Source organism: Callospermophilus lateralis, chromosome 6 (genome assembly GCF_048772815.1).
Source record: "Callospermophilus lateralis isolate mCalLat2 chromosome 6, mCalLat2.hap1, whole genome shotgun sequence".
Taxonomy (NCBI): Eukaryota; Metazoa; Chordata; class Mammalia; order Rodentia; family Sciuridae; genus Callospermophilus; species Callospermophilus lateralis.
In genome coordinates, this window is record NC_135310.1 from 108447531 (window position 1) to 108475273 (window position 27743).

At 41.0% G+C, this 27743-nt stretch overlaps 1 protein-coding gene across 6 annotated transcripts in view; it reads left to right on the top strand.

Moving 5' to 3' along the window:
* Adgrf5 (adhesion G protein-coupled receptor F5) overlaps positions 1-20355 on the top strand; it is a 91747-nt gene extending 71392 nt beyond the window's left edge. For 3 of the 6 annotated variants that reach the window (XM_076858613.2, XM_076858615.2, XM_076858614.2), the window contains exons 11-22: positions 548-718; positions 2682-2801; positions 2953-3162; positions 5100-5312; positions 7044-7199; positions 9186-9394; positions 11349-11528; positions 13324-14718; positions 15944-15985; positions 16074-16133; positions 16906-16990; positions 18816-20355. In XM_076858613.2, the coding sequence (XP_076714728.1) occupies positions 548-718; positions 2682-2801; positions 2953-3162; positions 5100-5312; positions 7044-7199; positions 9186-9394; positions 11349-11528; positions 13324-14718; positions 15944-15985; positions 16074-16133; positions 16906-16990; positions 18816-18895 (2921 nt within the window). In that variant the 3' untranslated portion in view covers positions 18896-20355. Of the gene's footprint in view, positions 1-547; positions 719-2681; positions 2802-2952; positions 3163-5099; positions 5313-7043; positions 7200-9185; positions 9395-11348; positions 11529-13323; positions 14719-15943; positions 15986-16073; positions 16134-16905; positions 16991-18102; positions 18170-18815 lie in introns of all 6 variants that reach the window. The other 3 variants (XM_076858617.2, XM_076858619.2, XM_076858616.2) reach the window with 2 other exon arrangements.
* Positions 20356-27743: the final 7388 nt, after the last annotated feature.

A 27743-nucleotide genomic window follows, 5' to 3' on the forward strand; every position in this document is an offset into this window, starting at 1 on the left:
CTGTGACAAACAAAACTACTGGTAACTGAGAAAACATGATGTCAAAGCTTTTGCTAAAAGCGAACAAGCTACAAAAGTGCTTTCAAAGAAGATGAATAGATGTCCCAGAATCATTTGTTCCTTCAGAAATAATAGTAGTCTAATTAACCTGATGTGTTTTTTCCTTTCAGTTAAAGTCATACCCAAACACATTGCTTCTCTTTTTTATTTTTCACATTCCAGTGACCACCATTAATGGTCTTTGTTGGGGAAAGGCTACAGCCAGGCACTTACTAAGTGTGTTTGTGTGTGTGTGTGTGTGTGTGTGTGTGTGTGTGTGTGTGTGTATGCATAGTATCATTGAACATTCTTACAGTCTTGGGAAGTAGCTGCTGCTATTACTTACCTGGATCCAGAGTCTGCAGACCCAACCATTAAACTCTCTCCCCTCTCCATTCTAAAAGAACATCTAATTTAAATAGTAACCTTTTCTTTGATTTGACTCTTTGATACTAAATTAAAAATTCAACCAGTCATGACAGCAAAAGAATTGTGTATGTCATTGCAGGAAACACAGAAACAAACCTAGATTCTAAATGCAGCAGATTCACCCTCAAGGCTAATGGAACCCAGTGCCCAAGTGGGTCATCTGGAACAACAGTCATCTACACTTGTGAGTTCATCGGCGTACATGGAGCCAGAGGCAGTAAGAACATAGACGTGACATTCACCTCTGTGGGTAAGAACTCTCTCAGAATTTTTTAGCCATAACTCCATTACACTTGCCAATCACCTAGGAATATCCATTGGCCAATGAAAGTAGGGTTTTCTCTAGAGTGGGATTGTGGTGGGAGTAAATCAAACAATGGGAGGTAGAAGAGGTTTCCCTCTCTGCCATTGAAATTGAGGTGGCATCTTTTTAAAATTGGGAAGGGTAGGGATAGGAAAATGGCTGTAGGGAAGGAAGTAGCTGCATTGTACTGAGAAGGCAGAAAATGGACTGGGAAGTAGTTTCGCCATCAGATTGGTCCTATTGTTATTGAATTCATAATAAGTGTACCCTGCCCCTGAGACTTTTCCCCTCTTCCTCCCAACCCCCATTCTTCCTTCCTTGGATCCACCAGCCTGGCTCTCCCTCTTCCCTCAGCTTCCTCCCCCATCTCCTCTTCTCTCTCACCCATTCTAGAAATCAAGCTACAGAAAGCTTTAATAATCCATTAGTCTGTCGATATTTTAAAGTGGGAATGAGTGATTTTTAATATCTCAATTCTGTTTTGTTAAAATGACACTTTCAAGTGTCATTTCTCCTCCTATCATAAAGCAGTATAATTTTATCCATAACTGCAAAAATGTTTTTCCATCTGTCTTATGAAGATGGACCATTTAGATACATCATCAGACCCTTTTTGAAAAACTCAGAGAAAGGATTGCTGAATGTTATACCTGTTTTACTATATTTATGCTTTCTGCTACTGTAATTTAGCATTGGTACAAGGATCACGATGAGGCTTATGTGGGCCCACGTGATCAGCACAACTCTTGAGTTAAAACTGGAAGTACATAACCACCTACACTTCAGAAAACTGCAAACTATCCAAAATACCCTCGAAATGCTCTGGGCCATAATATGTGCAGATAAACCTAATACTTCTCCAAGTTGTTCATTGTGATTTCATTCTTATTTGTAAAATTGGGGCAGGCCATGAGGATGTATTTAACCTTTGCTGGAAATCACTATTCTGGCAGTTGGATCTCATTTGAGAATCAAAAGAATTAGATTCATGGCTCCATGCCTTTTCTTTCCACTCTTAGATGCAGCTAAGCCTTAGAAAGTCACCTCTGGGTCCCTGCAGTCAGGGAACACAATGCCAGGGACCCAGTATGCCTTGCCCAAGCAACTCTGGTGCTATATCTGAGCATTTGAACACCAGCTTAGAAAGGATATCATGGAAAGCCCTGATTTCTTTTTACTATGATTAAAAATAAGATTTTACATTGCTTGGAAAAGGAGGTCAGCATCAGTGGCATGATGCTGTTCCACTATGGAAGACTGAAGCCAATACCATTTTGAAGTGGCAATCATGTAAATGAGATGCTCTAAGAGAATGGAGAGAGAAGCAGAGGCAGAGAGAGTAGGACTTTCACATAACTTTTGTGTTTGCCATGGTCTCATGAACATTCCCTGTGAATAATTTCTCATGAATCAGTCTGGAGCTTCTCATAAAGAGTAGTAAATATATAGTTAAGTTAATATAAGTATTTAATTTTAGTTAGATAATTATGTATAGCTAATGTTAAGGTGCCTGTACATCTCAGTTTGCCTTTTACAGTCCAATTGTGATTATTTGGGCAATAAATGCCATGATTCCCACACTGATAATGTAGTTCCAGAATTCACTCTTTTGCCTATCAAGCCGTGGCTTTGTATTGATCCAGAACTAGATGCTGGACATACAAAAAATACAGAAGCAAAAGGCCCGCCCTTGAGGGTTTGCACGTCTAGGAAGGAGAAATCTAGAAAGACAGAAGTTAAGATTCCACATGATCTTATTTTGTAAAGTATTTTTAAAGAGTAGAAAATGAAGTCATTACAAGAACCCAGTCATTTCTTGTCCCTCAAGGTGTCTCAGAGGAGGTTGGAGGGGAGCTTGGGTTACTTCAACACCCCTAAGTTTGCAACCTTTTGCCCTGCTGATCATCAGGAGATAATTCCAGCCACAAAAGGGAAGTGCACGAGTACCTAAGGCATGTGATGGAAGTGAGTACAGTTCAGAGCACCACCGGGAACAGCCTAGAAACAAGTAAAGCCCAGGAGCAGCAAGGTACAGATTCGTGCTGACCCCGATAGAGTCAGGAGGGTCCCTGATTGCTGTCGCTGTCTTGAATTTTGCTTGTGTCTTGATGTCACCAGAAAGACTAAACACTGGGCTTGTCGTTTGGTTTTCTTTGTCTTCTCTATTTGCATTCTTTCAGCCAACCTGACCATAACCCCGGACCTGATTTCTGTTTCTGAGGGACAAAGCTTTTCCATAAAATGCACCAGCGATGTGAGTAACTACGATGAGGTATATTGGAACACTTCCGCTGGAATCAAAATATATGAAAGGTTTTATACCACGAGGAGGTACCTTAATGGAGCAGAGTCAGTGCTGACGGTGAAGACCTCAACCAGGGAGTGGAACGGTGAGTGAAAGGCCAGTGGATGGGTGGTGCCACCTGGTCCCCAGAGAACACTCCATGATAGTATCCACCCAGGCTCTGCCCTAGGACATGCCCACATCACATTAAAATAGGGACAGTCCCCTGGGGGATGATTTCATCACTCCAACATCAACACTGTGGAAAGTGAGGCCCAGAGAAGAGAATAAAGATACTTCAGCCAACACAACTTCAGTTGAAGAAGGTTCCAGGGTTGAAAGTAGTGTCTGATGCTAGAGTCTACCATTCTGTTAGAGGATTGTTTTTAAAAATGCTTTTCAAGACTTTTGAGAGTATTTTCCCCAACTGTATTATAAAAAAATAGAGGTAGCCAGGTCTGGGTGTGCACACCTGTAATCCCAGTGGCTTGGTGTAGGCTAAGGTAGGAGGATTGAAAGTTTGAGGCCAGCCTCAGCAACTTAGCAAGGTCTAAGCAACTTAGTGAGACCCTGTCTCAAAATAAAAAAATAAAAAGGGCTGGGAATGTTTATCAGTGGATAAGGGTCCCTGAGTTCAATCCCTAGTACAAAAAAAAAAAAAAAAAAAAAAAAAAAAAACTAGCTAAAAGTTTTATATATCTGGTTCTGAAGAAAGAAGCACTTTTATTTACCTCTACACATTGTTCATGTTAGGAGGAAACACAAATCTTGGAGAGCAAAATGAATTTGGTAGACAGAACTATCACAGAAAGAGGAAACATTTATTGAGCCCTTACTGTGTGATGGGCTTTATGTGATGAATTAATGTATTAATTTATTTAAAGCAATGAACCTTAGAGACAGTATTATTATTATCCCCATTTGACAGATGAGATAACCAAGGCCCAGAGAGATTAAATAAATTATCCAAGTTTATTCATCTGGTAGACAGAGCCAGGATGCAAATATGGCCCCAGTGAGCAACCCTCAACCACTCATTCTGAAGCCTTTTGTTAACTATAGGATTAATCAGTCCAGATTCTGTGAGTCCCATACCTTCTTTATGTTTTTTTTTTTTTTTTAAGTAAGGCCAAGATGATGATGCCAAAATAGCTATTTATTTTGAGCTCTGGACTTGCTAATCCATGGTCAGGAAATGGTAGTATCTTTCTCCCATGCTGACTTCAAATATGCTGTGTCCAGTTGCTCTTTCCTACTGCTGGGTGATAACTGTAGCTTTTCCCATCACATTAAACTATTAAGCAGTTCCATCCCTGGGTACTGAAGAATCTGTTTTGGTCTAGAATCTACAATACTTTACTTTTATTTCAGTCTTAAGTCCCCTGCTTCCTCCCAACAGGAATTGAAAGTGTTTCTTTTCTCTCTTGCTTCTTCTTTTTTCTCTGGTGCCTGCTAACTGCTGGCTCCTCCAGAGTTGGGGCTCAGAGAAAGAATATAAGAAAAATGGAAGAGTATAATTTACCTGTAGGTACCTTAAAATCTTGCTATATTTTCTCCAGGGCAGCTTTCTCAAGTGATTTTTCTTCTGATGCTGTGGTGCTCTGGAACCTGAGGCTTCCCGCCCACTTAGGGATGGGGGAAGGGGTCATCAAATAACATCATGCTCCATTGAATCAACAACATTTAAACAAACCTCATCCTTGAACACACCAAAATCCCTATTTATTTTCTGGGTTGATGAAATAACCTTGGAACAGAAATTGGGAATCTGGTTTGAAACTTCATCACCCCTAACCTTGAATAAGCTGCTTAATTTTATTTGAAACTAAATGCATATTTAGGGGGTCATTGGTTAATCTTTCAAATACATGGGGAATCCAGGAGAACGGTTGGTCAAGAATTTTGTCCTTCAGTATCCAGGAAGGTATGGTGTGGCCTTATCTAGGTTCGAGAGGAAAAGCTTAGACTCTCCTTAACCCTTCCAGCAAATGCCTTTAGGAGTGATTATCTCATTCGATCTCATTTTTGCTTCTTTCTACTCAGGAACCTATCACTGCATATTTAGATACAAGAACTCATACAGTGTTGCAACCAAAGATGTCACTGTTCACCCGCTGCCTCTGGAGCCCAACATCATGATTGATCCTTTGGAAGCTAGTTTCTTATGTGGAGACTCCCATTCCTTCAAGTGCTGCATACAGGAGGATATTGACTACAAAGTCACGTTCCAGATTGATTCCTTGTCCTTTCCAGCAGGTAAGATGCAGAGTGCTGAACTGATAGGACATATTACATAAGTGGAGTCAAAATTCTACTCTTAAGCAGGGATCAAGAAACCTTCAGAAATACAGTGTAACAGAGTAGAATTCCAAAGACATTACTTTCTGTTTGACAATGCGCCTGGTGATTTACCAGTTTGCAGCAAAATCTTTGGAGTTGCGAGGGTGAAGTACATTCTTTTTGGTGGGAACTGTTGAAGACAGTGTTAAGATAACCTTCATTGGATTTAAACTCCTCCTACGTGGCAGACTAAATATTCTGATAATGCTTCCTGATATGCTGTCAAATAACTTGCTATAAAAGTGACACAACAATCCTTTTAAATGCACAATTGAGCATGCCAGAAAGTAAAAGAAATAACCAAGAACTTAAAACATAGAAGAAAAGAACATAGAAATGATGTTTTTATTTCATGCTAGAGGTTAACTGCTGGCATTTGCCAGAATTAGAAACCTAGAGCCTTGGATTAAAGGCTTCCAGAGGGCATAAAAAACATACCATGCTCCCTAAGCAGTAACTGAGGCTCCCCACCCCACCAGCACAATGTCAAACGGTAATATGCTTAGTAAAAGAATAGGCCAGAAAACCAAAATCTATCTGTCTAAGTTAAGAGTTGGGCCTAATTTCTGGGTGGGCAACAAGTTTCCCCTGAGAATTATAAGAGTTTTGTCCTCACCGAACTTTGGGCTTTGAATTTATAATGTTTGTGGTTCAGGATCACTAAGATGAAGCATGATTGACTTAATGTGGTCCATTGATTTGCACCCTAAACCATAAGGCAATAAAAACAACAATAATGTAAATCCTCCCTGGTATAATATATCCTCAATTCAAATTCCTCAGGATTCCCACAAATTAAGTTTAACCAAACATGAGCTTATAACATCAAATCTCAAAACACAGATACCTTCCTAAAGGTTTTATAAACTCATTCATTTCTTTCATAACTATTCTTGGGAATTTGCACTTTGTAAGGTACCATAACAAACAAACAAAAGGAGACTAAATAATTTAGGCATATATTTTGATATCTAGAAAGGCCTGTGCCATAAAAGGGAATGCATATAACATTAAATATATAAAATAAGTTACATAGATTGGAAAAAAATAAAATTTTGAAATGCCAGCCTCCAAAAAGATTGGATTATTGTAAAAAGACTGTATGTAGAAGCATTTAGCTCAAACCTGAATATTGAAACCTTCAAATGTTCTAGGCACTCTGTGGTCAATATGTGTGTGTATATATGTGTATGTGTGTGTAAGTACTGGGAGATCCAAAGATAAATAAGACCAAGGGTCTCCTCTATAAAATATATGAGTTTGTGGAGAAGAAAGATCCACAAAGAGCTGATTAAAATGCTACAGAGTAAAGACAGGATAGGGAAAATGCACAGAGCATGATGGTAGGTAGTAGAAGGACTAGAGGGATGCTGAAAAAGCATGATTGTGACCATCAAAAACATATGGGCACAGATTTGGATTTATGAATGGCAGAAGCAAATTTCTGGTTGGCACATATGCAAATGCAGGCTTACTTCTGGGAAACAGAGATCATCTTTATGGAAATATGTGAAAATACATTAAAAATGAATGTTACACACTCTAGAGAAATATTTGACAAGTGTCTTCACATTGAATCACCTTGATAATATATATGCTTTGTATGCTCATGTTGTGACTTCATGCTCTCAATCATTCTATCTTTAGCAAAAGAAGTTAATGGGAAACAAGTGTGCTACAAATACAGTTTCAACACAAGCTCAGTTTCCTCGTGTTCAAGAAATGTTGATGTGTTTTGTCACTTTACCAACGCTGCTAATAATTCAGTCCAGAGCCCATCCATGAAGCTCTCTCTGGTTCCTGGTAAGTGCCTTTCACATTACTTTAAAATGTTAGAGTCAAGAGCAGGGACTCATTTATTCATTCGCTTCCTCATTCAGACATTCAGTAAATACATGTCAAACACTTTCCTTGTGGCAAGCTGTGGACTAACCATGGTAGATTTGAAGAGAAATAAGTCATGTTTTCTGGCCTCAGTCCTAGGGGAAAGCTAGACAGATGCAGTAAAATATGTCACATACATTGGGTATGTGCAAATCTAAGCCTATTGTGGGTGGTCAGAAGGGCCACCTGGTTTAACTCTGCTGCTGGCAGGTGGGGAGAAAGTGATCAGGAAATCATTCTTCAGCTGAGCAAGGGAGGCCACCAGGTAGTTCACCAGTCAGATAAGAGTGGGCAGAATCTGTGCACGCTTGAGATTATTTTGAGCTTTCATCAAAGGGAGTGAGACAAAGCCACATGGGAAGAATTAATGTAAAGAACAGGTAACTGCCTTTCGCCTCCTTTGTCACCACTAAGTCAATATGCCTCTGCAAAATATCTTTGAGATGCAAAGTGATGATCTGTGGAGGCATTTCTATAATAGCCCATGCTGAAAGTTCACCCTCAGTTAACAGAGAGGCAAGGAGATATGTGATGATCCTGGGCATCTCCTCATGATTCTTCCCAGTATCAGGCCCCCTGATGTACAAAGGACACACGGCTCTATCACTAAGCTTATTTGAGTTGACAGAATGATTTGTGGTCATTCTCAGATGTATTATTGGTCACTGGGCCCTGGACAACTATATAGGGAAGCAAATTAGCATTTCATGTCTCTCTGAGTCACTGTCAACTGACCCTTTTCATTGCCTCCTCATCACAACCAATGTGTTTTATCTACTTATCTTTGTTCTCTTTCTTCATACCAAATTGATTTCCACTTCTTTTTCCTGGAATAGGTAATTACTTATTTATTTCAAGATTTTATACAATGGGTGAGATTTCAAAATTCATTAACTAAACACAAAATGTGGACAAGGGAGGATTCTACTCATCAGAGTCAGGATCCCCTAGAAATTAAGAAATTCTGCAACAAATTTCATTTTCTCGTTCTTTTCTCCTCATGAGCAGAGGTGAAATAGAGTCACCTTTAAGGGAAACCAGAAGGAACAAATGCTTATTAAACCCATTGCTTAGAATATTCAGGTCATGGATGCCTGGAATTCCTACTGTTAATTACATTTTTTGCTGGGGTTGGGGGAGGGTGTCGCTGCTGAAGATTGAACTCAAGGGCGCTCAACCACTGAGCCATATCCCCAGCCCTATTTTGTATTTTCTTTAGAGACAGGGTCTCACTGAATTGCTTAACACCTTGCTTTTTGCTGAGGCTGTCTTTGAACTCGAAATCCTCCTGCCTCAGCCTCCCAAACCACTGGGATTATAGGCATGCACCATTGCACCTACCTGTTAATTACATTTTTGAACTGCAGTGGTGCTTCTCAACCTTGGCTGCACACTGACCAGGGGAGCTTAAAGCACTGCTGAAACTGGAATTTCTGTCTAGACATTCAGGTGGACTTGAGCCTGGACACCGGCAATATCCAAAGCTCCCAAATGATTCTAACATGCCAACATTGATAATCCCTAGATTAAGGCATTACATCCTTAAGATTCCTGATAAAGGGGACACCTCTCATTGGGAGAAGTGCCCATTTTCCATGGTTTAGATTTTCCCAACAGCAAAGAGAAGCTGGCTGGGAATGGGAGGTGTGGGTGAGTCATAAAGATAATCAGTTCTGTTAGGAAATTCAGGCTCAGGCTACAAAAGACAGATTTGTATGGAAAACAGAGAGGGGCTTTGGACAATCAGGAACAAAATTAAGAAACTGAGTAAACTCTGAAAAAGTAACTGAAAGTAAAGAGAGATGTGACTTCAAACATCACCATTCTATCAGCTGGACCCTATTTCCACTGTTTTTTTTTCTTCTTCTTTCAATTGTTCCTTTTATTCCTGTGTTTCCAATGCAGAGAAGAATATCACATGCCGGGATCCCACAATAGGTGTCGGGCATCCAGGAAAAGTCATCCAGAAGCTATGCCAGTTCTCCAACGTTCCCAGCAGCCCTGACCGTACCATTGGAGGGACCATCACTTACATCTGTGCAGGCTCGAGGTGGAAGGTGAAGAGAAAAGACTGCATCTCTGCTCCAATAAATAGCCTGCTCCAGTTGGCCAAGGTGAGCTTCAAGCCCTTGACTCTGAGCTCTTGCTAGGGACATCTGTCTGGCTCATCAGATTCCTCAGTTCTCAGGAGAATGGCCTTGGGATGCTTTGTGTTGCTCCAAAAGCTACTTTCATTTGTCTACTCTCAAAGAAGATGCAACCCTAGAGATGCTTTAAAATGTTTAAATTCAAATACGAAGGCAAAAAAGTATGTGTGCTGCACTAGATCCAGCCGGATAAACTTAACGGTGACTTCTCAGGACCTTGTGCCCAATATCTGCAAGAGGTGGTGGTATTATACTCTATTTTATCTCATTTGAATAATTTGGAAATCTAATAGCTATAGTCTTTTCAGAAACAAAGGAGTAACATAAAAAATAAGATTTAATAAAATGTAGTTGGGATTTATGCTTTTGCTGGTCTGAGATTTCCTCAATCCTTAGAGGTTCTTGTACTGTTGAAAGGACCAGTCCACCTCTCTTAACAAGAACAAAGGCTACTGCTATGTAGCTGGAGGAAATTCTTTGCTTCTTCTCAAAATAAATAAATGTTGCTCCCATCTCTAGTCTGCTGTAAGTTAGAGACTCCTAAAAACTCCATGAGCTACAGCAAAATAAATACCTGAGCTATAACTAGTGGATTATAGTGAATGGTGACATCTTTTGAATAACCAGTTCAAATCCTCTGGAGAAAGGAGAATGGAGAAAGAGGGAAATACTGATTTGTGTTTTATCAAATTATCATCCTTCTTACCTCTTATACCAAAATGATTAAAATACCTACTATGTTCAAAGTGTTATTATAGGTGCTATCAAGATAGAGAGGTCAAGTTAGAACTTGGCCTCCCATTTGATAAAGAGTATAATGCATTTGAGTAATTATATACATGGTAATTTTCAGCAAAATAAACCAAGGAGTTCTGCTTGAAAAACGTAGCATTTGTGTTGGGCTTTGATGGATAAAGCCTGAGGGATATAATTTATTGTAATCAAGAAAGATAGAACTTATAATTTGAACTCAATGTGTATCCTAGTTCAAATTCTCTGTATATTTTCAATGGAAAAGGGCCATACTGATCTATCATGCTTCACCTAATTTATTCATTAAGCATATAAATTATATGTCAAGATATACAACTTGTGCTATGTTAGGAATTATGGAATAATAGAAGAATAGAATAGAAATATAACACATGGCCCATGCTGTTAAGGGTCTTATAATTTAATTGAAGAGGTATTAGAATTGAAACACAAGATGATAGGAGAAGAGATGTCACAGGTGTAAGGCAGGTGAAATAAAAAAGATGTATTCGTGGGAAGGCACACTCATCAAAGTCTTCTTAGAAAATGTAAATAGGAGCTTGAGTTAAAAATCTGAATTGTGATCATTATAGATAGGTGACATAATCTGAGAATAAAAGAAGCTATTCTTCCTTCCACTGGAAGAACAGATAGAAACAGAACTGCTCCAAGAAAACAGGAATGGGCAGTCACCTTAATGGTCAGCAGAGCAGGTGATGCAGAGAAAAATAAAAGCTGGCAAATGCTCTTCTATGAAGATATCCAAGTGATAATTTTATTCCCTATTAGTTTTCTAGCAATCAAGTCTCTCTCTCTTTTGTTCCTCACTAGTTTTCAGCTTGACATATGTTTTAATTTTCCCTTTCTGTGTGTGAGGTATAAAGTCTTAGTCCATTCTAAAGAGTACACACAGAGAGTTTAAGAAGTAAATTATCCCTAAAATAAGTATGTAAGTTAAATAAGTAAGATAAATAAGATTAAATTATTATTGTCAGAGATGAAATAAATAAGATGTACTAAAATAAGGATGTCGTATGGGACATACTTACACTTCAGGGTGTGGAGAAAAACAAAAATAAAAAACTACAGCTTTGGGAGATTTTGCCATGAATGATCACTGGGATCTCATTAACAAGTTAATTATTGGTGTTGGCTTTTGTTTTACTAGGCTTTGATCAAGAGCCCCTCTCAGGATGAAAAGCTCCCTGCCTACCTAAAGGATCTTTCTACTAGCACAGGCAAGGAGGAACAGGAAATCAGCTCATCACCAGGGAGCCTGGGAGCCATTATTAACATCCTTGATTTGCTTTCAACAGTTCCAACCCAAGTGAATCCAGAGATGATGAAGGTAAGATTGTCTATCTTGCAGATCTTTGGGGTTTTAACCTTCTCACCCCTCAGGACTTCTGTTTAGGAAATGAAATTTCTCCCCAGTGCAGCTTCTTCTCTGTCTTTTCCAGAGCAATGACTTGGATATTAGAGTTGCATGACATGCTCTGTCGGCTATGGCTTTTAAGAATCACAGGGTGTTTCTAGTATTCATTTGGAGACCTTAAGAAGATTTACTTATGGATCTCTGTTCTAGTTTCTTTACTCATATAGTATGAATTCTTATCTGCTTTTAGGAGTTAAAGGTTTTCAGACTATGTACAAGGAGGGATTCAGAGGTCTAGCATTAACCATGAACTTTGAAACAATCCAAATATGGGGAGAAAATAGAGTTCACTCACAAGAGTTCAAATGAAGAGATTTTAATGAAGAGATACAGCTATAAGCCAAAGTGAATCCAATCAACTTATCCATTAATCAACCAATCAATCAATAGGTGGTGAGGCATTCAGAGACCAGCAACATTTATAGAACATTTATACTCCCAGGGAAATAAGAGAAAGTAGAGAGGAGAGACCTCTTAGCAGGACCTATAGTCCTGGAAGGCCATAGCTATTACCAAAGATGTGCTGAGTAGCAGAGGTGGTGGTGGGGCAAATGGGAGAATAAAAAATTTCTCCTTCTCTCTTCTCCCATCCTCCCTTCACCTGCAAGTGCCTCTTATTGGCCAAACCAACAAAAGGCCAACTGCCAAGAAACTAGGTAACAAGGTCCCAAGAGGTTATATAAGGGTACTGTAACAAATTACCACAAACTGAGTAGCTTACACTGACAGAAATGTATTCTGTCACAGTTCTGGAAGCTAGAAGTCTGAGATCAAAATGTCCCCAAGGCCAGGCTCCCTCCAAGGGTCTGGAATAGAATCTCCCTTGCCTCCTCCAGCTTCTGTTGGCACCAGGCTTTTTTTTGGCTCCCACGTGTCTCAGTCTGCTTCATGTGCCTTCCCCTTCTCCATCAGTCTATTTCCTTTCTGTCCCTTGGTGGAGTCAGGCCCACCCAGGAAATGTGGGATGGATGCTCACTTCATTACATCTACAAAGACTATTTGTCCTGATTTTCCCAAATAAGAGCAAATAATCCTTAGCCCTTCACAGCGTTTAGGTATTATACTATTTTGGAGGCTACTCTTCACCCCACTATAGGGTTCAGACTTCCAGAGGACAGACGAGGCAAGAGAGAAAGAGAAATTACTTCTTCTTCTTCTTCTTCTTCTTCTTCTTCTTCTTCTTCTTCTTCTTCTTCTTCTTCCTCTTCCTCTTCCTCTTCCTCTTCCTCTTCCTCTTCCTCTTCCTCTTCCTCTTCCTCTTCTTCTTCTTCTTCTTCTTCTTCTTCTTCTTCTTCTTCTGAATAGATGAAAAACCACAAGCCCAAGTTTATGAGGAAAAAAATTGTTCACAGAAAACAAAGATACTTTTGACGACACCCTCAGAGCTCATTCAATGCTCAGGGTTTGAGGGGGTCTTCAGACACTTTCTTTTGCTGGGGACACGCCACCCACCAAAATATCTTTATAGGCTTCAGACAATATAAAACCAAACCAAACAATAAATACCTCTGTCAGTCTGCTGAATGGGCCTTTGTAAGTGGTGGGAAGGTGGCTTTCACAGTCACTATATCTAAACGGTTGGCAAAGTCCCACAGTCTCCTAACCACCTCATCTCTGCCACTCAACCAATTTCCAGGGAGCTGTCATGTTTGTCACTTTCATGTTTACAAGAATTTCCTTGGCTTGACCCCATATGTGTCCTTTACAGGATGTGCTGTCTACTGTGAACATCATCCTCAGTAAGTCCGTCTTGAGCACCTGGAAGGTTTTACAGCAGCAGAAGACCAACCAGAGCTCCCAGCTACTATACTCAGTGGAAAGGTTTTCCCAGGCGTTACAATCTGGAGATAGCACCCCATCGTTCCTCTCCCACCCCAATGTGCAGATGAAGAGCATGGTGATAAAATCTGGCCAGACGAATATCTACCAACAGAATTTTATTTTTGCAGACTCTGACCTCTGGGGCAACGTGGCCATTGATGAGTGCCAGCTGGGACACTTGCAGCCAGATTCATCTATTGTCACGGTGGCTTTCCCAACACTCCATGCTATCCTTGCTCAGGATATTCAGAAAAAAAATTTTGCAAACAGCTTGGTGATGACGACCACCCTCAGCCACAATCTAACCAAGCCGTTCAGGATTTCCATGACTTTTAAAAACAACCATCACTCAGGAGGGAGTCCCCAGTGTGTCTTCTGGAACTTCAGTCTCGCCAACTCCACTGGCGGGTGGGATAGCAGTGGGTGCCGGGTGAAAGAAGTCAAAGGGGACAGTGTGTCCTGTACCTGTGACCACCTGACATCGTTCTCCATCCTCATGTCCCCTGACTCCCCAGACCCTGGTTCTCTCCTGAAAATACTACTAGATATCATCTCTTACATTGGGCTGGGCTTTTCCATCTTGAGCTTAGCGGCCTGTCTGGTTGTGGAAGCTATGGTCTGGAAATCGGTGACCAAGAACCGGACTTCCTATATGCGCCACACCTGCATCGTGAACATCGCCACCTCCCTGCTCATTGCTGACACCTGGTTTATTGTGGCCGCTGCCATCCATGACCATCACTACCCACTCAGCGAGACGGCCTGTGTGGCTGCCACCTTCTTTATCCACTTCTTCTACCTCAGCGTCTTCTTCTGGATGCTGACACTAGGCCTCATGCTCTTCTATCGCCTGGTTTTCATTCTGCACGATGCCAGCAAGTCCGTTCAGAAGGCGATCGCCTTTTCTCTAGGCTATGGCTGCCCCCTGGTCATCTCAGTCATCACCGTGGGTGCTACCCAGCCGCAGGAAGTCTACACGAGGAAGAATGCCTGTTGGCTCAACTGGGACGACACCAAGGCCCTGCTGGCCTTTGTGATCCCAGCACTGATCATTGTGGTGGTGAACGTGACCATCACAGTTGTGGTCATCACCAAGATCCTGAGGCCTTCCATTGGAGACAAGCCAAGCAAACAGGAGAGGAGCAGCCTGTTTCAGATCAGCAAGAGCATCGGTGTCCTCACGCCACTCTTAGGGCTCACTTGGGGTTTTGGCCTTGCCACTGTGTTCCAGGGGAGCAATGCCGTCTTCCATATCATATTTACCCTCCTCAATGCCTTCCAGGTCAGTTCTGCTGGGCAGGGCTCTTGGGACAAACTAATGATAGAAACATAAACAGGAGTAGGAATGGGGAAGGATTTTAATGCAGAGAAATGCTTAGCCCTAAGTAGCAGTAATATAAAAACTCAATGAGATAGAAAAGAATACCTTCTTTTGCTCCCGTGGAACCTCGTAACTCTTATCCCCTGCATCATAACTTGGTTGCATGTGCCAGTCTCTTTCAAATGCCCTGATAATGCAAGCAGGAGGGAAGTCACTTCCATAAACTGGATGTTGCTGTTTGTCCAAGATTACTTTGGTGCAGTCTATTATCTCTTAAGTGAAAATGATTAAGCCAAGTCATGTCTCCAGTTAGTCTCAGGAAACATCAGTGAGCTCTGTGCACACCTTCCTTATTCATCACCAAATTCCTGGTACCTAATAAAGAACTTGGCCCACAGTAGGCTCTCAAAAGTCATTTGTATGAAATCAGTGCTATGTATCACATAATTTCTCTGAAAATATTTTGTTGAAGAATGAGGCAATGCCCTAGGCGTGCTACACAATCTGCTTGATTATATTAAAATGGAAAGACATCTCCACTTTCCTGTAGCACCTAATTATAACAGTGTTAGAAGAGCTCTGCCAGAAGTATAAACAAGCCCCTTTGGTGCATGGGGAAGGGAGGGATTAATTCTGTTTCTCCCAATAAGTGGGGTGTGAGGGGTTAAAGATAAGGAAATACCTGCCCAAAGGATGCAGGTGCCTAAGAGCTGGTGAGGGGCAGAGGTGAAGTTGAGAGGTTGCTCCCAGATGTTTGTGATACGACCATAGGGACCTAACTTCTGCTCCTGGGCCTATGGCTCTGTCATAAGGTTCTTATCCAGTGACCTTCAAGATATCCCTCTGTTAGAAGAAGCTAATGATCTTTCCTCATGCCCCAGATTATCATTACAGCCCGGAAGTGTAGGTGAGTAAAATAGACACAGGGCTTTATTTAATAGCATAACTAGCAGGACATTTAGTTCACAATTACAGGGAAATAGAAAATATTCTCCCAGTGTCACAACATGTAGGATCCCTTAGTGTGCACCAACAAAATCCCTTTTAACATTGTCATGTCCTAGATTAATTCTACAAACACAGATGGGGAAAGAAGTACCGCAGTTATCACTAGGTTAATACTACTTCTTGTTTCACTGGACAATAGAATATGATTAAAATTTACTTCTCTTAATTCTTTCCCCAGGGATTATTCATTTTACTCTTTGGATGCCTCTGGGATCAGAAGGTAGGAACAATGACAGTTTTCCCTTCATAGAGAAGTCTAAAGTACTGGTGGCATGTTGAGCTTACTGGGCTTCTTTTCAACAATGCAGGTACAGGAATCTTTGCTGAACAAGTTTTCATTGTCAAGGTGGTCTTCTCAGCACTCAAAGGTAAGCCCTCACCCTGGAGACTTTCCACTCTATATCCTCATGTATTCCAACTGATAAGGATGAAGTGGAGTGTTCAGAATCTCTACCTTGGGATTTTGGTCAATGGAGATAAATGCAAACCCTTTTGCCTCCATAACTAGTTGCTTTTGCATTTCACCACATTCTGCCTATCGAACACAGCCATGCCACTACCACAAAGATGCTTCTTCAAGTCAGCGTTTAAATGACAGATGAGATAAACTTAAGATCAAAATCAAACTTTCAATGCAAAGCAATTTTCTAGGGGGAATTCAAAGCATTAGAGAAAACAATTTGAGGAATAATAATGGACAGAATTTTCTATAGTTCATTATCAGTGTCGTCCTTGAATATATTTGACTACATGCACTTATCAGAAGATAGAACCTCCTACCAAACAACAAAACATTTTTGAGGTGAGGTATAGTTTGGTGGTAGAGTGTGTATTTAGTAGGCAGAAGGGCCTAGGTTTGATCACCAGCAAAAAAAGAAAGAGAGAGAGAGAAAGAAAAGAGGGAGGAAGGAAGGGAGTGAAGGAAGGAAGGAAAGGAAGGATGGTGGAAGAACATGATTCAAATCATCTGTATTTTTTAATACTGATGATAAAATTCCATTGTCTCCATGTGGTCCAAGGAGGTGGAATTAAAAATGAAGGAAATTGAATGGCTATGGGGCATCAAAGCAGTCTCCCAAGAGGTCAAGTAGTTCTGGTCTAATAAATTTGCTTTGTGATTGTCTTTTTCTTCTCTTGTAGTCAACATCCATAGGTTCATCTACACCTGTGTTTTCTATGAGTTCTCCAATATCAAGAAGATTTAACAACCTTTTTGGTAAAACAGGTACGTAGTGACTTCTGGGTGTTCCCTGGTTGCCCAGAACAAATTTGCTCTGATGGGGAACCCCCTATTATTCCACCCCACACTTCATGGCATTACCTGAAATAACCTCATCTAAGATAGAAGTTAAATGTAGCAACTTGCTTACAGTTTCACCAGTCATGAGGAGGTTGGTATAAAGATCAACTCTCTTTAATAATAATAACGAATAATAACTCATGAAGAATAATCTTGACTAGGCTCAGAGGGCTGTCCAACAAATCATCAGCACAAAGTGGGACCTGTAATTGGATAAAAAAAGTAGATAGTCCTGTTCTTGTGCTATGGTGCAGCAAAGATTATACTTGCAAAATCTGACTATAGGATTCCATTCTAGGGTTTGTTTTTCCCCTTATAGAATATACTTGTCTTATACATCGACACTTATGAAACTGTGAATATCTGTGAGGCACTATCTAATTTAGCTATTCTATTAGAAACACAGCTAAAATTTCCATCTTGGAGGTATGAATAAGTAGTATTAAAGACTTGGAGCAATGGTCTCAGCTATTCTGGTAAATTGAAATCCCATGCCAATGTCCCCAACAGGAAAATAAGCACCAAAATTCCTGCCAGCTTTTTTGAACTGAATAGATCTCACCAATGCAGAGTTCATAAGTGTCTCAAGATTCCCAAACCAGGCTTTTCATGTAAAGATATATTTTGACTATGCCTATCATTGCCGAATCTCCAGAGGACTTAGCGTTTTCAGCTTCGATTTGATGAATTACTCATGAAACTGACAGACCTTTTCATTTTGAAAGGCACTAATTTGACCTGTTGGGAAATGATGGAGCTTTCAGGGTGTGTGTTGACCATTGGCATTAAAGTGAAAACTCTATTATTAAATTATTCCATCCGATCAGAATGTGATGCACTATGTAAGGCCAGCGAAATGCATTTCTCATTTCTGAATCAGTCAGATAAACACTGGGTGTGGGCTCTGTTCTTGGAGAACGAGGCCTTGGTATTCCTGGTCATTGCCACTGGATAGTCTCTCAAGGGTCATCAGTACAGCTCCACTTTGTCCCATTTGGAGGGTGCATAATCACTGTAACTTTGGTTTATGTTGTCAGCAGCCCCAAAGGTCCCCCCAGGCAAAGACGGAAACCTTGTTAGCAGTGGCAGTTCACCAAACTGATGGTAGGGTGGACACTCTGACCCTTCCTTTTCCCAACACACACTCCCCACTCTTCCTCAGCACGGTGCCCTCCATCTGCCCACTCGAGGCTGTGACGCTGCTCCAGTGCTGCCCTCCCTGACGCTGGTTCTCGACACTTTTGTTGGCCCTGGTTTCTGTTTCTTCTGGGTCTTGCTTTTTCTTCCCTTATAATATCCCCTTTCTTTCCTTTTCCCTCCCTTTACAAACCTTCACCTTTAGCTCAGCCTCCTGGTTCCTTCCAAGAGCTTCCCCAAGTCACCGTAATCAAGGGGACCAGGGAGGCTCCCTCATGCAAATGTCCCCAGGCCCGTGCATGTGGTGGCATGTGGAGAGTCTGCCCACGTTGAGATCTCCCTGTGCTCTCCTTTGTAGAAATCTGGCTGCTGGTGTGTTGTGAAGTAGTTAGTGCTTGTCGGCTGCCATGCATGCTTGAGAACGGCAGCTCTTCTGCGTGTGTTGATTGGCACTCCTGTCCTGGGGAGGAGGGCAGGCACGGGTTGGTTTCCAGGCATGGCTGAGCTTACCCAGCTCCTGGATTAGATCTCCCCTTGGTCCATTAGGAGATGGTCACACCCCAGAGTTGATGAAGGCTTATCTGTGAGGCTGAGCAACAACTCTGTTTTCCAGGAACGTACAATGTCTCCACCCCAGAAACAACCAGCTCCTCCCTGGAAAACTCATCCAGTGCTTATTCATTGCTCAACTAAGAACAGAAAAATCCAACCCACACGACCTCTTGGAACCAATGGACGTGATCTGAGCAAGAGACCCTTTTAAAGCTGTGGGTGAAGTGTTCTCTCTGCAGGCTTCTGGGAGCAGATGCTGAAGAGTCTTTTCCACTAGAAAAGAACCTTTCTTTTGTAAAGACAGATAAAAGTAATGGTTATGTTTATTTTTGCTCCCCACCCCCATCCCTTGTGTGATGTCAGGTGTGTATAGTATTTAAGTGAAACTCAAATCTCCCAGGCCCAACTTCTCTGTCTATATTGTAAAATGGAATTTTGTAGAGACATTTTCACTTTATGCTATTGGCTACAAAGATAAGCTTTGATTAAAATAATAAGAAGGAAGATAGTACCTAGGAAATACTTCAGCAAATTCTAGGAAGGAAGAAAGGGAGGGAGGGAGGAAGGGAGGCAGGGGAGGAAAAGGAAGGAAGGAGAGAGGGAGGGAGAAAGGAAGGAGAAAGAAAAAGAAGAAGAAAAAAGAAGGAGAAGGGGAACAACAACATTAAGGACCATATTTTAAGATTTTCCTGGTAATGATCTAATATATTCCAATATTGAGAGGTTAAAAAAGAAGACTCAAAATGGACACTGAAAGTAAGACCAGGAGAATGAGCTTGGTATCTTCCTGATATTTTCCTAGTTACAAAGGTGGGGGGGGAGACAGTGGAAAAATAAGAAATCACATCATTGGGATGCTTTCAAGTGGATAATGATATTTACAAGCAATGTACCTAGGGGGGACATGATTCTCCTAAAATAGACATGCGTGGATTCCTTTGTGTGTCAAGGTGGAACCTAAGTGAATGAACATGCAGAGGAAGTATGACTGCAGGTCTTCGTCAGATCCGAGTAGATCCCACTCACTGCTGACTAAAGTTTTTCAGTTTATTGAAGAAGCCTTTTGTTTCATTTTAGCACACATTTTTTTAAAAATTTATATTTTTATACCCAACCATTGACAAATGTGACATTTTGCACTGAACATGGAGTCCAACTGTCTTATTCATAACAGCTTTAACCAGGTACTTCTTCTCTGTGCATTGTAGAATAGATTTTAATATTCTTCTGGCATTGTACATTACTATTATTGTTCTTACCATGCATTTGATGGCCCTTGGTGTGCTGTATAACTCTCTGTGTAGTATTTCTTTCAGTTCCCAGACCAATATACATTAAGAGTTTTTTTTTTTTTTTTTTTTTTTTTTTTTTTTTTTTTTTTTAATGGTTCAGTTTGCACTTATTACAACTACTTGGAAAGCTTCCAGAGAAAAATTTTACAGAGGGCTATTCTGTGTTCCTAATGATACTTTACCTTGATGAGCAAATGGCAAAACTTTCCCCAAGGATTTGATTGTTCATGAATTATTTGTGTGTATATTGTATGTGTGAATTTCATCAAAATACAAATATTTATTAAACTGTATCCATATTAGAGTTCACCGTGGACTGTAGATATATTAGCCCAAATATTCCAGATCCAACTCTGATCCCAAAGGGAAGTGGAATAGGAACATGGGGCTACTCAGGACAGTGGGTAGTGAGGTTTCATAAGGACTGGGAACAGAAATGGGGCACTATTGTTAAGAAGATGGACCAAGAGAGCCTGAGAGTCAACAACCCCCCACCACCACCTTTTTATTTTAATAAGGCTTGAAAGAGTTTTACATTAATAGTTTCACCCTTTAAAATCTCTTCCTATTACTTTTAATTTTTGAATTCTACCTCTGCCTCCCTCTTATTCACAGAGCAGAAGATGGGGTCCTAGTAATGGTTAAAGTCAGTGAACTCAATTTCTACATATTTACAAATGCCATAGACATCTCTTTCTATGTTTGCCCCAGAATTGTCACATCCCTGCCTTAACTGAACGGTAGAGTATTTAAATTCCCTAAAGGAAATGGTTATTAGGCTATAAATGCAGGCCACGTTCTCCAGGCAATGATCAGCCTCGGTGTAGAGCTCAGCACTGAGAAGACACAAGCAAAGGTTCAGGTGCAGGGTCCATTGAATTAGAATTAGATGCATCGAGAAAGAACAGCCTCTATTGATTTGGTTCCTGGAGTTAATGTCAAGGAGAGTTGAGACCACCTAGAGTACCATGCTAGCTGGGCAAGTGTGGCTTCAGGGGAACCGCAGTCCTGGGAGGAGGCTGTGGCTGTCATGTTCAAAACAACAAGGGAACAAGAAACACTGAACTTCCATGGGCTTTGGTAGAGATCCCTTAGGAATCACTGTGCTTGGCCTTGTGAAGGGAACCTCCATAATGGCAGGAATTTTCCATGGAATTCCCTCAGGTGTAGATCTGGCCCTCTGCCTACAGTCGTTAGCAGAGGCACGTTCTTTTGTTTCCAACACACCCATCCCTGCACACATGTGCCCATGCATGCACGGGTATACACACACACACACACACACACACACACACTCATTTGCACTCACACACAGGCTGGCATGCACTGCTACCTTTTGACCGCAGCACTGGATCCAAGTTCCAGAAGAGTAGTGAGAATGAGGTACTGAAGAAACTTTTCTGGTTTTCTGCCCACTACAATATACATAGTTCAACCCTAGCCTTTCCCAAGAATACCCTAAAATAAGCACAGAATTCAGAATCACAGAAGAAAACGGCCCATGGATCCGTGAATTTGATGAAAGCGAGAGCCTTCTTGGCCCTGAGGTTGACAGTTCCCAAGCAGCAAGGACAAGAGGCTAGTAGCAACAGAGAAGGAGGCACATAAATGCTGATATTGGTGTCAGGTGAGCCCTGTGGTCACCTTATAGAGCGCCCTGTGAGTTCCCATTCCTGATATCTCTCAGTGGGTAAGTCAAATTCAAGGGCCAAAACTTTCTTGAATGAAGTTGTCTTAGTCATTTTTGTTGTTGCTGCTGTAACCAAAAAAAACCTGAAAACAATTTTAAGGAGGAAAAGTTTATTTGGGGGTTCATAGATTCAGAGGTCTTAGTTCATAGATAGCAGACTTTATTCCTTGAGGCTTGAGGCAAAGCAGAATGTCATGGTAGAATGGTGTGGCAGAAGAAAGCAGGTTGGGATGTGGTCACCAAAAACCAGCAACAGAGGCTCCATTCAACAGGAATAAAATATGCACCCCAAAGGCACAACCCCCAGGAGCCGCCTCCTCCAGCCACTCCCCACCTGCATACAGTTACCACCCAGTTAATCCCTATTAGGGGATTCATGCACTGATTAGGTTCAGATTCTTATAACCTAATCATCTCACTTCCAAACTTTCTTGCATTGTCTCCCACATGAGCTTTCGGGGGACACCTAACATCTAAACCATGACTGAAGTGAACTTCTACTGCAAAAAGATCTGTGCTAACGTTTTAGAGATTGTAAAGTCCAAGCATTCGCCAATGAACAATTAATATAAACTACAGCCATGCTTCCTGGGAATGTTCTCAGTCCAGCATAAATCATTTCTCCAGTGAGTCACATGTCTGCCATCTTCCTTCCCATTTCCTATTGTTGACTTCAAGAAAGAGGTAGATAGATGTTCCATGGAGTTTTCGGCATGTAGGTTGCTAAGGCCAGAAATGAAGAAACACTGTGGGAAGTCGAATCCTTTTGTGTGGAGAACTTCAGAGAGGCCCACGTTGGCAGTTTTCAGAAGAAAAGTTATAAAGAAATGAGAAAAATTAGAGCAGCCAGCCAGGGCAGGTGGGAGGTGTGGGGAGTACCTCTCAGGTGAGTGGAACAGAAGTCACATCATACAGGAAGACAAAGGGAAGTGTGGTCCTAGAGATGCCACGCAGGTGGAATGCATTTCATTTGTGGCATATGAGGATGATGTCAAATGGCGTCTCTGCATCCTGAAGAGAAAGCCAGTGGTTCAGGCCATTAAAAATCTGGTTCCCCGAATGTCCAGAATAAAGAAGGAGTTTAGGGTGGACACACCTATCTTATGTATTCTCTGAAACACAACAGGAAGTGTATCTCACCTTTTCAAAGTTGTTGACTTTAAAATCAGATGTCATAGGTTTCTATAATTATGAATTAGGATTTTAAAATCATGGTCTTAGTGGTATGCCAGCAAATGACTGCTTCCTTTCTGTGTTTTTAACAATAAAATATCAAATGAGATCTCAAGCTTTCTTTGTACAAATAGGCTGCTTTTTTGTAGTGTGCTGCTGCTGCTATTTCAGACTTCCCCACATCAACCAGAATTTGATCCCATTTCCCAAATAGTAAATGATCTTGTCCATTTTCCAGGCTTGGGATGAGCTCAACTGGACAGCAGGGCTGATGTCCTTTCTCACACCATCCACCCTCAGAGCCAGCATGTGATGATCCATCACCTCATCGAGGATTTAAACAGGGTCTTTGCAGTAAAGCTTGCAGAACCTAATCATCTGGGAAACAAACAGATGTCTCTTTCAACATTTATGCATGGCTTGGTGGGAGTTTTTCTTGGCAGCTGAAAATACAGCCTTCATGTCTTCAATAGATGAGCATCCTCTAGCACATTCGAGGCAGTAACCAGTTACCAAAGCTTCCCATTTGCAGTGAATATGAAGTGGACAGAGGAAGGAAGGAGGAAAGATGGCTACAATGATGGAAGCCCACCCTGGGCCAGACACCTGTTCTCAATTTCCAAATACCGTTTCTAGGTGTTGGGAGTGGGCAGGGGGATTTTGGTTGTTGTGTCCCATGATTGAGATACAGTCATCCTGTCTACTTTCAAGTGAGGTTATAGACCACCCTTCTTTCCCTTTTACCTATAAACTTTGAAAAGAAAGAGTGTCCATGACAGGTCCCTCTGCACAAATGGAACATGAGTAGGAGATATGTGAGCCTGTTCACACCCCAGGGGTTTTATTCTTTAATGCAGAGCCAAGCAAAGTATGCTGGTAACCACTAAAGACTAAACACAACCCAGAAAAAGAGGGGTGGGGCTTATTCTCAGCCTGAAAGGTAACAGGGACTGATTGGACAAGTCTTGGGAAGATAGCTGTTATACCCCACTGATGGCATTAAGCAACAAAATCCAAGAATGACTTTTGGCCCTGCCCTCTTAGGAACCGATTTTGATTAGTACCATCCTCTGTTCTACATCCTGCCAACCTGACCTTGGCTCTGGGAAGAGATGTTTGATTTTGATTAATTGAGGAAAACTGTGCGTCTGTGCATCCATTTGCTGTGTTTTGTTTTGTTTTTGTTTGTTTGTTTGTTTGTTTCTGGAACCGGGAACATTTTCCCATGCCCCCAGGAGCTCTCTCCTAGCTATCTTAATTGAAATAGTCTTGACAGGAATCTCCAGCTGGGCTAATGAGTGACAGCTGGCTCTATCACTGGGCAGCCCAACAACCAGCTTGCTTCTCTTGAGGCTTTATCGCCACCTGGTGGACAATAGTGGAGGCGCCTCCCCTGTGGTCCAAGCTCAAGTAGAAAGAACATTGAAGAGGCAGAAGTCCGGTCTGTGAATGCTATATGCTGTGGGCAACATACAATTAAGTTACTTGGATCATCTGAACAAGATAAATGGTCAGGACTTATTGGATAATTAAATACAAAGAGTAATTCTCACTCTCCATCTCCTAACACTTTTATGTTATGATTCTTGCAGAGGAAAAGGAAATCAGAAACGAATAGGGGACACTCCAGTCATGTACTTTCATTGTCCACACTGAATTTTCAGGCTGGAATACATTTCTGAGGAATGCTAGGTGGAATACCTCCCTCATGCTCTTTCCTCCTTCCCCACTCTCTGATTTATGGAACCAACAGCAAAGCTAAAAGCATCCCCAGAAATAACCTAATCCTGGTCCCATCATACTAAATGGGCTGCCAGAAGAGTCTGAGGAAGGAAAGTGGGTGCCTTCCATGGTTCATGGGACCTAAAGATTTTTTCCATCATGCAGCCACAAAACATTGACTTGAATGATTCTATTCCCTTTTCTAATTTGTCCATTGAATTCCATGGTTGGAAGGGATTTTCACAGGCAATCCATGTTGAATCTGCAGCTGTCCAGGGTTGTATGACAGCCCAGCCTGCAGCTGAGGCCAGATGGTAAGTTTCTAGTGCAGACTCTGGGCATGAATTGCCAAAGTGCCATCTGAGAAGGTCCAAGAGAAATAAATATGGCCAGCTGCTGAGAGGGCTGGCTGGTCCCTGGAGCAGAGGCCACTAGCTGATCTTATGTAATGAGGCAGATATCTTCCCAGAGTGGGAGAATGTCATGTGCCTTGGGATTCCTTTAACAGAACACAAAATTTCAAAAAGAATCAAACCTTAATATGAAAATACCTCTGGGTATATGTGGTACACGGCAACTTAAATTTTCTCTAAAAAAATGATTAATAACAGTGGTTAACAACAAATGTTAACCAACATTTATTGAGCTTTTACTATGTACCCAGTGCTTTTTAAAGATTTTTATGTGTGAAATCTCCTTTAAATCCTACAGCCACCCATTACAAGTGAAAAAAAGAAAGGTAAGCCCAGAAATGTTCAAAATCTAGAAGTGATAATGGAGTATGCGTATCTTACCACCTCATTCTATGGCTTCTCCATGCAACCTGATGCTGTTACTTTGTCAAAAGTAGCTTCCACAGAGGGAAGAGTCTCCAGACCACAAAATGAGACAAGGAGAACCATGAAGGCAGAACAAGAGGAAGAGTTAAGGCTTTTCTAAGGTTAATCTCACTTGTCATTTCACAGAGAGGCAGGTGAGCTGTGTTTTGGGCAAACTTTACAATCTGCCTGCTTCCTTTATTCATCTCTGACAAACAACCAAGGATTCCTGCTGTGTTCCTTTATTAAAAGTAGATCTCAAATTAACCACCTAGTCAACTCCCCAAAGGATCAATTTGACTCGATTTGCCATTTTAATTTTTAGTCTTCATTTAGATGATTTTCCCCTGAGGTTCCAATCACCAGTTACATTATTTTTATTCTTATCACAGATCTATCAAGTATTCTAGAGTATTGGATGTCACAGAGGAGAAAAATATCATTTCCCAGAAATGAAGTGTGATGTTGAGGCTGCATTTAAAACACATCAAGTGGAGAATTAAGACATCTGTCTTGATTAGTTTGGCTAAGTCATGATTTTCCTTGTGATATGCAAACTAAATCAGCAACTGATTTGAAACTTGAATCATTTGAATTCTTTGCTTCACCTTGCATGGGGAGATGCAGTTCTTCAGCATTGATTGACAAGCCCTTTAGTGAATATATTAGGGTGGTTAAGAGCATGGGCTCTGGAGATTGTGTGCTTCCCAATAGTGGGTCCATCTCTTCTTAGTTTGTGACCTTGGTAAAGTGATTCTCTTGTGACTCAATTTCCACAATGTAAAAGGGGATAATTACAGTATGAGCTTTATAGATTGCTAGGAAATTCTTATAAAGCTTATAGAATAATAATTGGCACACATTTATTGCTAAATAAAGTTGGCTATGATTGCTTTGTATCATTCTGTGTATATATTTTAAAATTGTACATATCTAAATAAAATATATACACAAAAACTATATTTAGACAAATTATCTCCTCAGAATCAAAATACATATACTGTTCACATTTGTGCACCTAATTCCTGGTTAAGAGTCTTTGAAAACAATCCTGAAGTTGCCTGACATCCTAAAGAATGACTTTACTGAGGTTTGAGTTTAAAGTATGCTCATTACGAATGAGAGAATAAGTCACAGAACAACGGGGTTAGCCTGGTTAGCGCCCCCTATCTGCATCTGTCAGCTTTGGAGAGCTTACATATTATACAATTTCTTCTAATCCTCACACTAATTCCATTCTTTCCTGTTTTCACAGATGACAAATTGGGTAGCAGTGGTGTTAGTTAAGGCTTCCTTGGTTGCAGGCAACAAAACCATATCTAAAATGAGTGTAAGCAAAAATGGATATTTACTAGTTCCTATAACTGGGGAAGATGCTAAATTGGGCTAGATGGGTGTACCTTTAGGTACAGCTGGATTCAGGGGTTCAAGCAGGATGCTTAGTGTTCCCGCTCTTTCTTTTGTGGGTTTGTCTCCCTTTGTCTCTTTATTTCATTCTAAGACAGATCTATGAGGAAAGACATCCCAGAGGCCTATGGATCCATAGACAGAGATGAATAAGGAAGAATGACTCTTTGCTTCCCTATATGTATGCACATATGGCCATGTAGGGCTCTGTGAGTGGCTTAGTCTGAGTCATGTGTAAACTCTGCAGAAACCATCATCTCAGTTAGGATTATATTCTCTGTGAGTAATAAAGATTTAAAATAACAGTGACTTAAAATAGAGGTTTACTTCTGTAGTGCAAATATCTGCAGCTAAGCAGCCTGTCTTTTAAGACATCTTGTCTCCATGTAGTTCTTTTTTTTAAATTTTATTTTTTTTTATTAGTTATTCAAAACATTACATATGTAGTTCTTAGGAGTTTAAAGACTATATATACATACATATATGTATATAAATACATAAATGCACATATATGTATATGTGTGTATGTATATATATATTTTTTATCTGTTTTCCCCAGAGTCACCTCATGGTCCCTGATGACAGCTCCGGCTCTGACCATCACATACCCCTACCAGTCATTAGGACAGAGGAAGGGACTAAGGTGGTGTACACTGAGACTCTTGTAAGAAAGGTCTCTGGAAGTTGATATGCAGCATTTCTGTTTCCATTCCATTGGCCAAACTTGGTCACATGGCCCCACCTATTTGCAAAGGAAGTAGGAGAATGCATGCTATATTCTGGGAAGACATTTGACCAACTCAACTTGGAGATTCTACTCCTAAAAAATAAAAGGGATATGTCGGCTGTCTGCCATTTTTGCCTGGGGCTATCTCTCTCCCCTGCCT